Genomic DNA, 12,881 nt, shown 5'->3' with positions numbered 1-12,881 from the left:
AGCACGCCAGGCTTCCCTATCACCAGCTCCTGGAGCTTGCTCAAACTCACATCCATCGAGTCGGTGATGCCATCTAACAATCTCATACTCTGCCATCCCCTTCTCCTGCCTTCAATCTTTCCCAGCCATCAGGGTCTTTTCCAATGAGTCAGCTCTTCGCATCAGGCCAAAGTATTGGAGTTTCAGCTTCAACATCAGCCCTTCCAATGAATATTCAGGATTTTAGGATTGACTAATTGGATCTCCTTGTATTCCAAAGGACTCTCAAGAGGCTTCTCCAACACCACAGTTCAAAAGCATCAATTCTTTGGCTCTCAGATTTCTTTATAGTCCAACTCTCACATCCATACATGACTACTGGAAAAACCATAGCTTTGACTAGACGGACCTTTGTTGACAAAGTAATGTCTCTGCTTTTTTAATATGTTGTCTAGGTTGGTCATAGCTTTTCTCCCAAGGAGCAAGCATCTTTTAATTTTATGGCTACAGTCACCATCTGCAGTGATTTTGGAACCCAAGAAAACAAAGTCTCTCACTGTTTTCCATTGTTTCCCCATCTATTTGCCATGAAGTGATGGGACTGGATGCCATGATCTTAGTTTTCTGAATGTTGAGTTTTAAGCCAACTTTTTCACTCTCCTCTTTCACTTTCATCAAGAGGCTCTTTAGTTCTCTTTCTGCCATAAAGGAGGTATCACTGCATATCTGAGGTTATTGATATTTCTCCTGACAGTCTTGATTCCAGCTTGTGCCTTGTCCAGCCTGATATTTCACATGGTGTACTCTGCACATCAGTTAAATAAGCAGGGTGACAATATATGTACTTCTTCCCCGATTTGGAACCAGTCTGTTGTTCCATGTCCAGTTCTAACTGTTGCTTCTTGACCTGCACACAGGTTTCTCAGAAGGCAGGTCAGGTGGTCTGGTATTTCCATCTCTTGAAGAAATTTCCACAGTTGTTGTGATCCACACAGTCAAAGGCTTTGGCATAGTCAATAAAGCAGAAGTAGATGTTTTTCTGGAACTCTCTTGCTTTTTTGATGATCCAACAGATGTTGGCAATTTGATCTCTGGTTCCTTTGCCATTTCTAAATCCAGCTTGAACACCTGGAAGTTCACGTTTCACATTCTGTTGAAGCCTGGCTTGGAGAATTTGAGCATTATTTTGCTAGCGTGTGACATGAGTGCAATTGTGTGATAGTTTGAACATTCCTTGGGATTGCCTTTCTTTGGGATTGGAATGAAAACTGACCTTTTCAGTCCTGTGGCCACTGCTGAGTTTCCCAAATTTGCTGGCGTATTGAGTGCAGCACTTTCACAGCAGCATCTTTCAGGATTTGAAATAGCTCAACTGGAATTCCATCACTTCCACTAGGTTTGTTCGTAGTGATGCTTCCTAAGGCCCACTTGACTTTGCATTCCAGGATGTCTGACTCTAGGTGAGTGATCACACCATTGTGATTATCTGGGTCATGAAGATCTTTTTTGTATAGTTCTTCTATGTGTTCTTGCCATTTCTCCTTAATATCTTCTGCTTCTGTGAGGTCCATACTGTTTCTATCCTTTATTGTGCCCATCTTTGCATGAAATGTTCCCTTGGTATCTCTAATTTTCTTGAAGAGATCTCTGGTCATTCCCATTCTATTGTTTTCCTCTATTTCTTTGCATTGATCACTGAGGAAGGCTTTCTCCTTGCTATTCTTTGGAACTCTGCATTCAGATGGGTATATCTTTCCTTTTCTCCTTTGCCTTTAGCTTCTCTTCTTTTCTCAGCTATTTGTAAAGCCTCCTCAGACAACCATTTTGCCTATTTGCATTTCTTTTTCTTGGGGATGGTCACAAACCTCCATCCATAGTTCTTCAGGCACTCTTTCTATAAGATCTAATCCCTTTAATCTATTTGTCACTTCCACTGTATAATCATAAGGGATTTGATTGAGGTCATACCTGAATGGTCCAGTGGTTTTCCCTACTTTCTTCAATTTAAGTCTGAATTTTTCAGTAAGGGGTTCATGATCTGAGCCACAGTCAGCTCCAGGTCTTGTTTTTGCTGACTGTATAGAGCTTCTCCATCTTTGGCTGCAAAGAATACAATCAATCTGATTTTGGCATTGATCATCTGGTGATGTCCATGTGTAGAGTTTTCTCTTGTGGTGTTGGAAGAGGGTGTTTGCTATTGGCAAAACTCTGTTAGCCTTTGCCCTGCTTCATTTTGTAGTCCAAGGCCAAATTTGCCTGTTACTTCAGGTATTTCTTGACTTCCTAGTTTTGCATGCCAGTTCCCTATGATGAAAAGGACATCTTTTTTTGGGTGTTAGTTCTAGAAGGTCTTGTAGGTCTTCATAGAACCATTCAAGTTCAACTTCTTCAGCATTGCTTGTTGGGGCATAGACTTGGATTACTGTGATACTGGATGGTTTGCCTTGGATATTAACAGAGATCATTCTGTTGTTTTTGAGATTGTACCCAAGAACTGCATTTCAGACTCTTTTGTTGTCTATGAGGGCTACTCCGTTTCTTCTAAGGGATACTTGCTCACAGTAGTAGATATAATGGTCATCTGAATTAAATTCACCCATTCCAGTCCATTTTAGTTCACTGATTCCTGGAATGTCGATGTTCACTCTTGCCATCTCCTGTTTGACCACTTCCTATTTACCTTGATTCATGGACCTAACATTTCAGGTTCCTATGCAGTGTTGCTCTTTACAGCATCGGGCTTTGCTTCCATCACCCTCACATCCACAGCTGGGCTTTGTTTTTGCTTTGGTTCCGTCTCTTCATTCTTTCTGTGTTTATTTCTCCTGGGAAGATAGGCCAGCCATTCTGCGTGATACCTGTGTGGGGGCCACTTCCAGGGCTGGGCCACCTCCTGGGGAATTCTGGGAACTGCAGGAGAGAGACCCTTCTCCCGTGGACAGAGGAGCCTGGCAGGCTATAGTTCACGGGGTCGCAAAGAATTGGACGTGACTGAAGAGACTTAGCATTCACCTACTATTGTCTAGCTTTAAGTTTTATCAGCTTCCACCTCCCTCCTAATCCCTGCACCCGCGATAGGGTGGGGACAAAAAGTTAAGTATCTCTGAAAGGGAAAGAAATACACACTAAATTGCTATTAGGCCTTAAAGACAAGTTTCAGATCCCTTTTCTGAAGTGGGGCTAGTGGAAAGAGAAAGCCTGTTGTTCCTGGACACATAGTGGGGCAGGGGGGTGGGGAGGATGCCCAAAGGGAGAACGGGCTTGGAATCAGGACTCTGAAGGAAACTCTTAGGCTCCTGCATAAGCATTTTAGTCCAGCTAACGATCAAATGATCAATTTCATAGCCTTGAAGCCTTAAGTAAGAATGGGCTCCCTTCCTTGGAATGGGATTTATGCAGAGACCTTCTAGAAATGGATGAAACAGCAGCTCTGCTCATGACTCATTTCTACCCTCTCCTGGGCTTGGTAGAGAAGGGCCCCGGTGGGGTCCCCAGCCTGGAAGGGGGTGAGTGAAACAATTCTCCCCCATTCAGGTAGGCCTGTTGCCCACCAGAGTCAGAGAAGTGGGGTAAGGACAGGGCAGCAGTCAGTAGACGACTGATGAGTGTGGACTGTGCTGGGCCTGGTCAGGGGAGGCAGCAGTTCTACCAGAGGGCTCTAGCTAGTGCAACAGCAAAATCCAAACTGAGGCCCTGTCCTGCTGTGTTGGCTGCTTCAGAGGGAAGGCTGGAGGACGTCACTTTTACAAGGCTCATTGGGGTTTGTGAAAGGCAGCTCAGCAGACCCCACATCACTGCATGGAAAACCAGCCACCTCCTGTGACATATTAACACTGTGTGCCCGCCCTTTCAAACCATGATACTTGAACAGAGTGTATCCACTTAACGATAACTTAAGATACCAGCTTCACCTAGTTAAGAGAACAGCCTGGTCACTTAAAGAGAAAGCCATTTTTACAAGACGTATTAGTCTCCCTTGACTGCCCAGAGAGGAACTGAGTGGCTTAAAGAAACGAAATGTATTCTCTCACAGTTCTGGAGGCAGAAGTCTGAAATCAAAGTGTGGGAGGACTACACTCTCTCTGAAGGCTGAAGGGAAGAATCCTTCCTCGTCTCTTCCTAGCCTCTGGCAGTGGCCGGCATTCCTTGGTGTTCGTGGCTTGTAGCTGCATCCCTGTCATCCCTGCCTCTGTCTTCACAAGGCTTTCCCCCACTGTGTGTCTGTCTCTGTGTCTCTTCTTTCCCTTCTCATGAGAACACCAGTCAGATTGGATTAAGGGCCCACCCTGCTCCAGTATGACCTTATCTTAATAAATTATATCTGCAATGACCCTATTTTCAAAATAAGGTCACCTTCTCAGGTACTGGAAGTTAGAACCTCAGCCTATGTTTTGGAGGACACACAATTCAATAGACAGTACAAGGTAACTTTTTTTTTCTTTTGGCATTCCCCCAGGCCTTGTGAAGGGATATTTTGCCTGGGAACCTGACCAGTTCTCTAGAGTTAACCTTGACCATGCTCTTTGAGATCTCTGGTTCCTGTATGCCTCTGTTGAATCCACTGAGTACTTCTTTCTGGCTATTATATATTCTTTACTGGGTAAAATATACATAACAAAATTTCCCATTTTAACCATATTAAACATATAACTCAGTGGCATCAGGTATGCTTATCATGTGGTACAGCCACTACTGCCGGTCTCTGGCTATCGTTTTTTCTTTCCCAACATGAGAAGCTTCAACCTTTGCAAGAGATAGGATGCTGGAGGGAGGAAGAAGATAGACAGATGGCCACCTGGAAAAGTCAGGTCCCGAATAACTGCAGGCTGATTTCTAACAGGGACTTCAAACAGATCAAACCTCAACCACTGACCACTGCTTGATTGTATTTATAATTATTCCTCTTTTGTCTTTTAGATTCTACCTCAAGATGTTTGATGACTACCCCAAGTCTCGGAGAGCCCTCATTCCATTCATCTTTTAAAGAAACCAAAGAACAAGGGAACAAATCTCCCATGATCCTGTTGAAAACCATCAAGCTGCTGAACCTGTAACTTTTAAAGTCCCACTGTGTATGTGTAATAGTGTGGCGTCCTGGCAGCTGGCCTGAGGAGTCTGCATGGGCCCCCCTAGCATCTCCTCCCAACCCCCTGGGGGTCTCTGTGCTGCTCTCCTGTTGAAGAATAAGGCCCCACCTTTTAATGCAGAGATACCTGCTTCTTAGCTATTCCTCCTATAAAGTGCAAACTTCCCTATGTGTTTTTTCCTTTGAATGACCCAAGTACATGTGGCTTTATACCTACTCTATATCAGTGTTAAGACTTTATGCAGTCGAGAAAGATTTCAGTTAAGGGCATTGCTTATAGAATTTATTAAAGGTACACATTTGACTCATATACAAATTAGCAGCAATTTAAATTCTGAAGCTGCACAGACCCAGAGCAATTCTCCTCCCAAATGAAAACCTACTCACCTCTTCCTTTTCCTTAGTTAATTATGAAAGATGTGACATGATTAAGTAGACTTTGAGCAGAGGAGCCCTCTCTTCATTCTGCTGAAGATGCAACAATACATTGACCCCATTTCAAATTTGTGCATTGTCTTAGTGGCTCTGTGTTCCTGAAGATTTCACAATCCCCATTAGAGATATCATACACAGGCTAACACAGATAACTGGTGTGGATTTTACCAAAGGTCAGGTTTTAATGACCACAAAGAAGAAAAGATGACTCTGGTTGACCACAGAGGGATAAAGTATTTTACATATAGACTGCAAACTCTCATGTTTTTGGAAACTGGTGTGTGTATGTGCTTAGTCGCTCAGTCGTGTTTGTATCTTTGTGACCCCATGGACTATAGCCCACCAGACTCCTCTGTCCATGGGGATTCTTCAGGCAAGAATACTGGAGTGGGTTGCCATGCCCTTCTCCAGGGGATCTTCCCAACCCAGGAATTGAACCCAGGTCTCCTGCATTGCAGGCAGATTCTTTACCATCTGAGCCACCAGGGAAGCCCTGGAAAATGGTGGAAATAGCCAAATAATGAGAGTGTCAGACAATGGAAAGTACCGAGTTGGAGTGTATGCTGTTTCCCTTGACCAGACGTGTACAGTGATGGTGAAGCATCTCAGAAGCACTCAGCATCTCTTCCCTTCTGGAGTTTCTGCACCACAATCCTCAGGATCTGTTCAAGAAGGAATCCCCTAGAGGTGCCTTGAACCTCAGTCCTTAGAAGTCCTGGGAGCCGAGGCTGGAATTCACAACCAGAGGGACACTTCTAGGCAGACAATCTGCTTTGTTTGGCCCCAACAGTGTTTTACACATAGTTTGGTTTTATTTTTCTTTTTACATTAAAAGTTTCCAAAATTTAAAAATTAGGAGGTTTCTTCATTTTCCAGTTTCTTTTAGAACATTGGAGAATCTGGGCCTGTGGAGCCTGCCAAGAACTGGGACTGGTCAGCTGGTAGACATCAGAATTTGCAACCTCAGTGGAGGGGGGGGGGGGGTCACCCTCAAGTGGATGCTGAAACTTTGGGCTCTCTAAGGAAGGGACTGAACCCTCCTAATCAGAATACATGATGATATTTGTCTTTGCAGGTCTAGGTTTGTGTCCAGCATTGGTAATCTCTAGCAAATCTCTTTGAGAAGTGAGCACCAGTTTCATCATATGTAGTGCGAAGTGCAGAAATTCACTAGATAAAATACATAGGACACCCAAAAGATCTGAAGATGTATATGACTGAAAAATACAAATTGTAATCATTTATACACATGTTTTTCTGTTTAAATGACTCTTGAATTATGGATAAGTAATTTTTTTGAATTAAAAGATCCCCAAACTTATAAATATTTTCATAAGGTGTTGAGCTGTGTTTGTTCCCTTTTATTCTGTGTGTTTTTGTTTGTTTGTGTTCCCTGAGTGCTGCTTCCTTTCTTCCTTCCTTTTTTCCTTTCTTTCTTTCTTCCTTTCTATTTTGCCAACTTGAAATTCAGGGCCCTGAGCTGAAAATAAAAGAGAAATATGACTTATAGAGCTTGTCAACCACAGCTTATTGCATCAGGCAGGTGCAATAAAGGTGCAGGAGAATGTACTAAGGCTGGATGCCCCTCCAGGTGTTCAGGAATACAGCGGGGAGTGGGGAAACCACGCTCAGTGAAATCAGTCTTAAGGTGTAGGTTGGCCTCTGTGAAATGACTTCCAGTTCTCTCTGCAACACTTAAAACTGCCTTTATGAAATCCTTTATCTTATTACTATATATAATACCCAGACCAGTCTGTGATTTGTAATAAATGCTCAATATATGGTAGCTATTATTTGCTCAGTGTGTGCAATCTCAGAACGAAAACTGCTGTTCAGCAATTTCAGGTTCTTGCCACTAGAGGGTGCTCTTTAGAATTTTGTTTAGGACAACTGATTTTATTATACTTAGGTCTAACTCACAGGTTTGAAATTTAAGAAACTCATAATTACAATTTATCATGATCAAGGACTTTCTTAATTTAAATATAGGGTAGAATAAACTTCATATAATTTTATTTGTTTTTAGATTTTTTTGGATGAGGGCCATTTTTAAAGTATTTATTGAATTTATTACAATATTGCTTCCAGTTTATGCTCTGATTTTGTTGTTGCTGTTGTTGTTACTGTTTCTCATGCTTTGGGTTTTTGGCTGCAAGGCATGTCGGCTCTTAGCTCCCTGACCAGGAATTGAACTAGCACTACCTGCATTGGGAGGTGAAGTCTTAACCACTGGACCCCCAGGGAAGTCCCAACTTCCTGTAATTTTAAATATTCTCTTGATAACTGAAGTATTCTCAGGGCTCTAGGACTACTGTTTTTAACTCGATTTCTCTGTTTAGGTCTAGGATATGCATGCAGAAGGAATACAATAAAGTCTGAAGGTATGCTCATCCCTAAACATATTTCCCTTTTCTCCTAACACTGAAGTGCAACAAAAATATGGTTATTTTAGATGGAGTGTTTTTTCTTTTCAAATCGGGGCTAAAATATGACTGGCTTAGTTAATCAGCTACTCCGTCTTGCTCTTGCTGAAATGTTCACGGAGGGAATGTTTTCCTACTGACCTATAGGAGGTGTTGCAATGTTTTGTTTGCTTTCTGAATTAAAGAGATAAAGGACATTTAGGACATCAGTTATAGATGGAGACACTAAAACCCAGTGTTAAATGCCTTCCAAGGTGTTGCACAGCTGGTCTTATCTTGTCCCTTTAAGGGTCAGAATTCTTCTTTTCTTCGTTAAGCACAGCAGGCTTTTATAAGAGAGACCCAGCAGATCCCTCCTAGATAGGTGTGGATTTGAGGCCTGAACACACTCAGCAATCACTTACTGATACTTATGATATGAAAGTGGTGAGGGGTGGGGACATAGTGTTGAATTAGACATGATTCTTGCCCTTTACAGGCTGCCATTTGGATTTCTGAAAAGTATTGCAGGAGAAAAATAGCCAGAGCTTAATTGCGGTGCCACAGTTCAGATGCACAGATTGTTATGGGCTTTGGGGGGGAACTGTTCCCCTCACTCTGTGGGGAGGATCCAGCTGATGTCCTTATCTTGAACCTATTTGATAAAATGAAGGTGCAGGAGAGAGGACACGTGTGTTCAGCAAATGTCACAACTCTCCCAGCTCCCTAAGACTTACCTTCATAAGAAGCAGCATTGGTTCTGCCTTGTTCAGGAGGAGAAAACACTGCTAATGAAAAGTTTGTGAATAAATAGTGATTTAGGTGGTTTAAACTCTTTCAAAAACCAGTTAATATATCTATGATTTTACTGTCCTGCAGTTTTGCAATAGCTGTCTTGACTTTTCGTGGTAACTTCATGACAACTCGCCAAGAAGCAAGGACGAAAACACGGCTTGTGAAGGGATGGATCTGTGAGGAGTCATTTCCTTTTTTGCCCAGCTTTTTTATTATCTACTAGGCTGTGGGCTGAGGTCCAGGCATGGCAAATACGCAGGTTAACAATACATAAAGCAAAACCTTTACATAAAGCAAAACCTTCTAGAGAAGGCTGCTGATTGTTTTATAGCATCTGTACTCTCCCATGATGAAACAGGCATGGTGCCAGACAGTCATGTAGGTGCTTGGATGATTTAGTGGCCATTGAGTGGATTTAATTTCTAAACAAGAGATTCGCTCTTTTTCTCTCTAAGTCCACTGAGCTGTGATCTTAAAAGGTTCTGTGTCATTTGTATCATGTCCTGTTTCTTCCTACTAACCACACCTTAGGGTCTGGACGAGTGAAATACTCTTTGGGAAAAGGTCAGAGTATGTACTATATACCATGTTAATGCCTTTTGTCCTAACCTTCGTGGGTACAGGGCTTGGCTTTGCTCAGTGTGGTCAGAGTCCAGGTGAAGGATTTCCATTATCCTCTCCACCTGGCAGGCTGGCTGGGAGGAGGGGAGAACAGAGAGAGAAAGCGGGGGAAGGTAGGGTTTCCTTGGGAGGAGTCGGGAGGAAGTGGGGGATGGTTGGCAGGGAAGTGGGGCAAATGGCCTTGGGAGCGGGGCCTTCTGACAGAATGGTTTCTTCCTTTCCCTGGTGTCCAGGTCTGTATCAGCCAGATCCTTGCCTTATCTTCCCAGGGGAAAAAAATTCCCTCTGAGAGAGAAAGTAAGCCCTTCTCAGAGCTTTTTTTTTTTAAGAGCTCCTTTTTTTATAAGGGAAGAAGCTGAGTTCCTTAAAACATAAGCCATATGGCTGTGCCTCGAGATAAATAGTTTAATTGTATTTCTGTCCGCTCACCTCATAAAGATGGTTTTAAGTCCACGGAGCAGTGTCACTTGTCAGAAAGAGGTGAAGGAACTGTTCCGAGAAGCGCGTGGCAGCATCCAAGTTCTGGGAGACCAGTGTGGGGAGAGGAGAGCAGCCAGAGGGACAAGAGTGGGCAGGCTTCCCTTCTGCACCAGCTTCGTTTTCCTTTACGTCAGAGGCCCCGAGGAAGATGATCCTTTTGCGGTGCATTTTTCAGCACGGGCTAGAAAGCAAGTACCATAAAAATGAATTAAATTTTATTAATTCATTAATCTATTAATTCATTTTGTTAATTAATAATTTAATGTCAGATTCTACACTATAGAGGGATAGACATAAATGTAAACTGTGTTAAGTTAAAGATACATATTGTACAAACTCTAGGGCAACAATTTAGCAAAGAGATATAAATAATAAACTAATAGAAAAAATGAAAAGCAGTCACAAAAAAAGTTAACCCTTAATCCCCAAATAACGCAGGAAAAGTAGAAGAAATGAAAACAAAGGAAAAAAACAGAAGGGAAAAATAGCAGATAGTGAGATGGTATTTGCGGGGAGCCTGAGAAGGGTTCGGAGGGCCTGTCACATCAACTGAGCCCTCACTATGTCCATTATGAAACTAGAGACGAACTTTAAATATGGGCAAAACTCTCAACATATTTTATTGAAAATTTGAGATAGAAAAATGTAAAAGAAGAAAACAAGTCTTGTAGCCTTCTATACAGTAGTCATTTGGACTCTACGGGCTCTATCTAATCCTTATCTGGTCTTCTCAAATGCAATTGAAGTCTACTCTTCCCTGACATAGGATGCATTCCTACTCTGAAATTTGTAGGTGCCAGGAATGCTCTAACTCTCCATCCCCCAACTTGGCAACCAGCAGGATTACAGCAGAGCCTAATGTAGCTGAAACACCACCACATTTGTCAGTTGTTCTAATGCACTCTCCTCCATCCTAAAAGCCATAGAAATAAGTTAGGTAAAAGCAGATTTGTTCTGCCCTGTAACAAATCTGTCTTGATAGATTCATTATCTTGCTTTAGCCTGTAAGAACTGTAAGGAAAATCCAGATGCCTGGTGATTGCTGAAGACACATCACAGCAAATTTTTCATGCATTAAGGAAATTTATACTGAGAAAACTGGATATTTACATGTAGGAGAAGGGATCTGACTCCTTACCTTGTAAAACAAACAAAAATTAACTCAAAGTGAATCATAAAGCTAAATGTAAGAGATTAAATTATAAAACCCATAGACGCAAACACAGGAATAAATCTTTATGATGTTGGATTAGGCAGTGATTTCTTAGATATGATACCAAAAGCACAAGGAATAATAGAGAAGATTGGCACCTGAACTTTATCAGAATCGAAATCTTTTGTATCTCAAAGTTCAGTTCAGTCGCTCAGTCATGTCTGACTCTTTGGGACCCCATAGACTGCAGCATGCCCGGCCTCCCTGTTCATCACCAACTCCCGGAGCTTACCCAAGCTCATGTCCATAGAGTCAGTGATGCCATCCAACCACCTCATCCTCTGTTGTCTCCTTCTCCTCCTGCCTTCAATCATTCCCAGCATCAGGGTCTTTTCCAATGAGTCAGTTCTTTGCATCAGGTGGCCAAAGTATTGTAGTTTCAGCTTCAGCATCAGTCCTTCCAATGACTATTCAGGACTGATTTCCTTTAGGATGGACTGGTTGGATCTCCTTGCTGTCTAAGGGGCTCTCAAGAGTCTTCTCCAACACCACAGTTCAAAAGCATCAATTCTTCAGTGCTCAGCTTTTCTTTCAAAGAACACCACCAAAAAGTAAAAAGGCAACCCACAGACTGGGGACAAATATTTGTCAGTCATGTATCTGATAAGGGGCTTATATCCAGAATATAAAAACCTCTTACAACTCAATAATAAAAGGGCAGATAACTCAATTAAAAATGGACAAAGGATTTGAAATGATATTGCTTTAGAAAAGATACACAAATGCCCCATAAGGACATAATGAGAGGCTCAACATTATTAGTCATTCGAGAAATGCAATCACAATCACAATTAGATGCTGTTTCACACCCACTAGAACGACGCTAATAAAAAAGTAATGACGAAGGCTGATGAGGATGTGAAGAAATCACATTTCTTAAACATTTGCTGGTGGGAAGATAAAATGGTGCAGTGTGTTTGGAAACCAGTTTGGTGGTTCCTGAAATGTTCCTGAAAATGTTAAACATACCTTACCCAATAACTCAGCAATTCTACTCTTAGGTATTTACCTTCTTTTAGTTGGGTGAAAGCAGCAAGCAACCCGCAAAGACAACTGATTAAATACCTCTTTGCAGGGACAAGCTTGACTGAACCCTCTTCACAGGGTTGGCCTGTGGCATGGCGGAGAAACAGCTGTGGGAGAGGAGCCCAGAGAGGAAAGACGGACGGTGCTTGGAGCGCCCTCTGGTGGGGACTGCTTAGAAGTGCAGTAGGTGCTGTGGGCACCTGGGGACTGGGGTGAGAATTAGCGCCACAAACTCTGGCGGAGAGAGGCCAGAAAGAAGCAACGGGTAAATCTTAAGGGAGAGAGACTTGACTAGCTATAGGAAGACAAAGAACCTGGCTGTGAGTTCCCCATCGCTGGAGTGTTCAAGAAGAGAATGGAAGATAACTTGGGGAAGGTCAGGTTGAATAGAAGCTAGGGTTTTGACTAATGTTTTCTAAGCCCTCTTCAAAGTTTACGACTCTAAGTGCTAGGCATTGAAGGAAAAATTCCTGGTTGACAAATTTTCCTGGGCTAATCCGGCCTACGGTCCCAACTGGTACTGTAGGAAAATCAATCTAGCCCCACCTAGTAGCTCTCAAGGCATCAATAATTCAGTTGCATTGGGCTTTGAGTCTAACACCTGGATGTGAGTGGATGGAAAAATGCAGGGCTCAAGGAGTTACCTCAGTTCCAGGGAGAGCCTTATCTGCTGGAGCACCAGATTCTGGGCAACAGCTACAGAAGTTCTGTCTACAGAAGAGGGGTTAGTGCTCCCAAATACTTGCACTACTTGCATTTAAAGGAAATAGTGGAGAAAAGAAGACGGAGAAATTGTGATAGAGGAGAAGCGACTCTAAGAAAGGTATGGGTGACTTGTTTATGT

The 12,881-nt window shown here is 42.5% G+C and overlaps 1 protein-coding gene across 1 annotated transcript in view; it reads left to right on the top strand.

The window, feature by feature from the left end:
- SRD5A2 (steroid 5 alpha-reductase 2) overlaps positions 1-6,827 on the top strand; it is a 48,534-nt gene extending 41,707 nt beyond the window's left edge. The window contains exon 5 of the mRNA XM_070473067.1: positions 4,897-6,827. Coding sequence (XP_070329168.1) covers positions 4,897-4,963 — 67 coding nt within the window. The 3' untranslated portion in view covers positions 4,964-6,827. The remainder of the gene's footprint in view (positions 1-4,896) is intronic.
- The last annotated feature ends 6,054 nt before the right edge of the window (positions 6,828-12,881 follow it).

The sequence above is a fragment of the Odocoileus virginianus genome, chromosome 2 (assembly GCF_023699985.2).
Source record: "Odocoileus virginianus isolate 20LAN1187 ecotype Illinois chromosome 2, Ovbor_1.2, whole genome shotgun sequence".
Classification (NCBI taxonomy): Eukaryota; Metazoa; Chordata; class Mammalia; order Artiodactyla; family Cervidae; genus Odocoileus; species Odocoileus virginianus.
The sequence above is the reverse complement of the archived record's forward strand: the minus strand, read 5'-3'. Positions and strand labels throughout refer to the sequence as shown.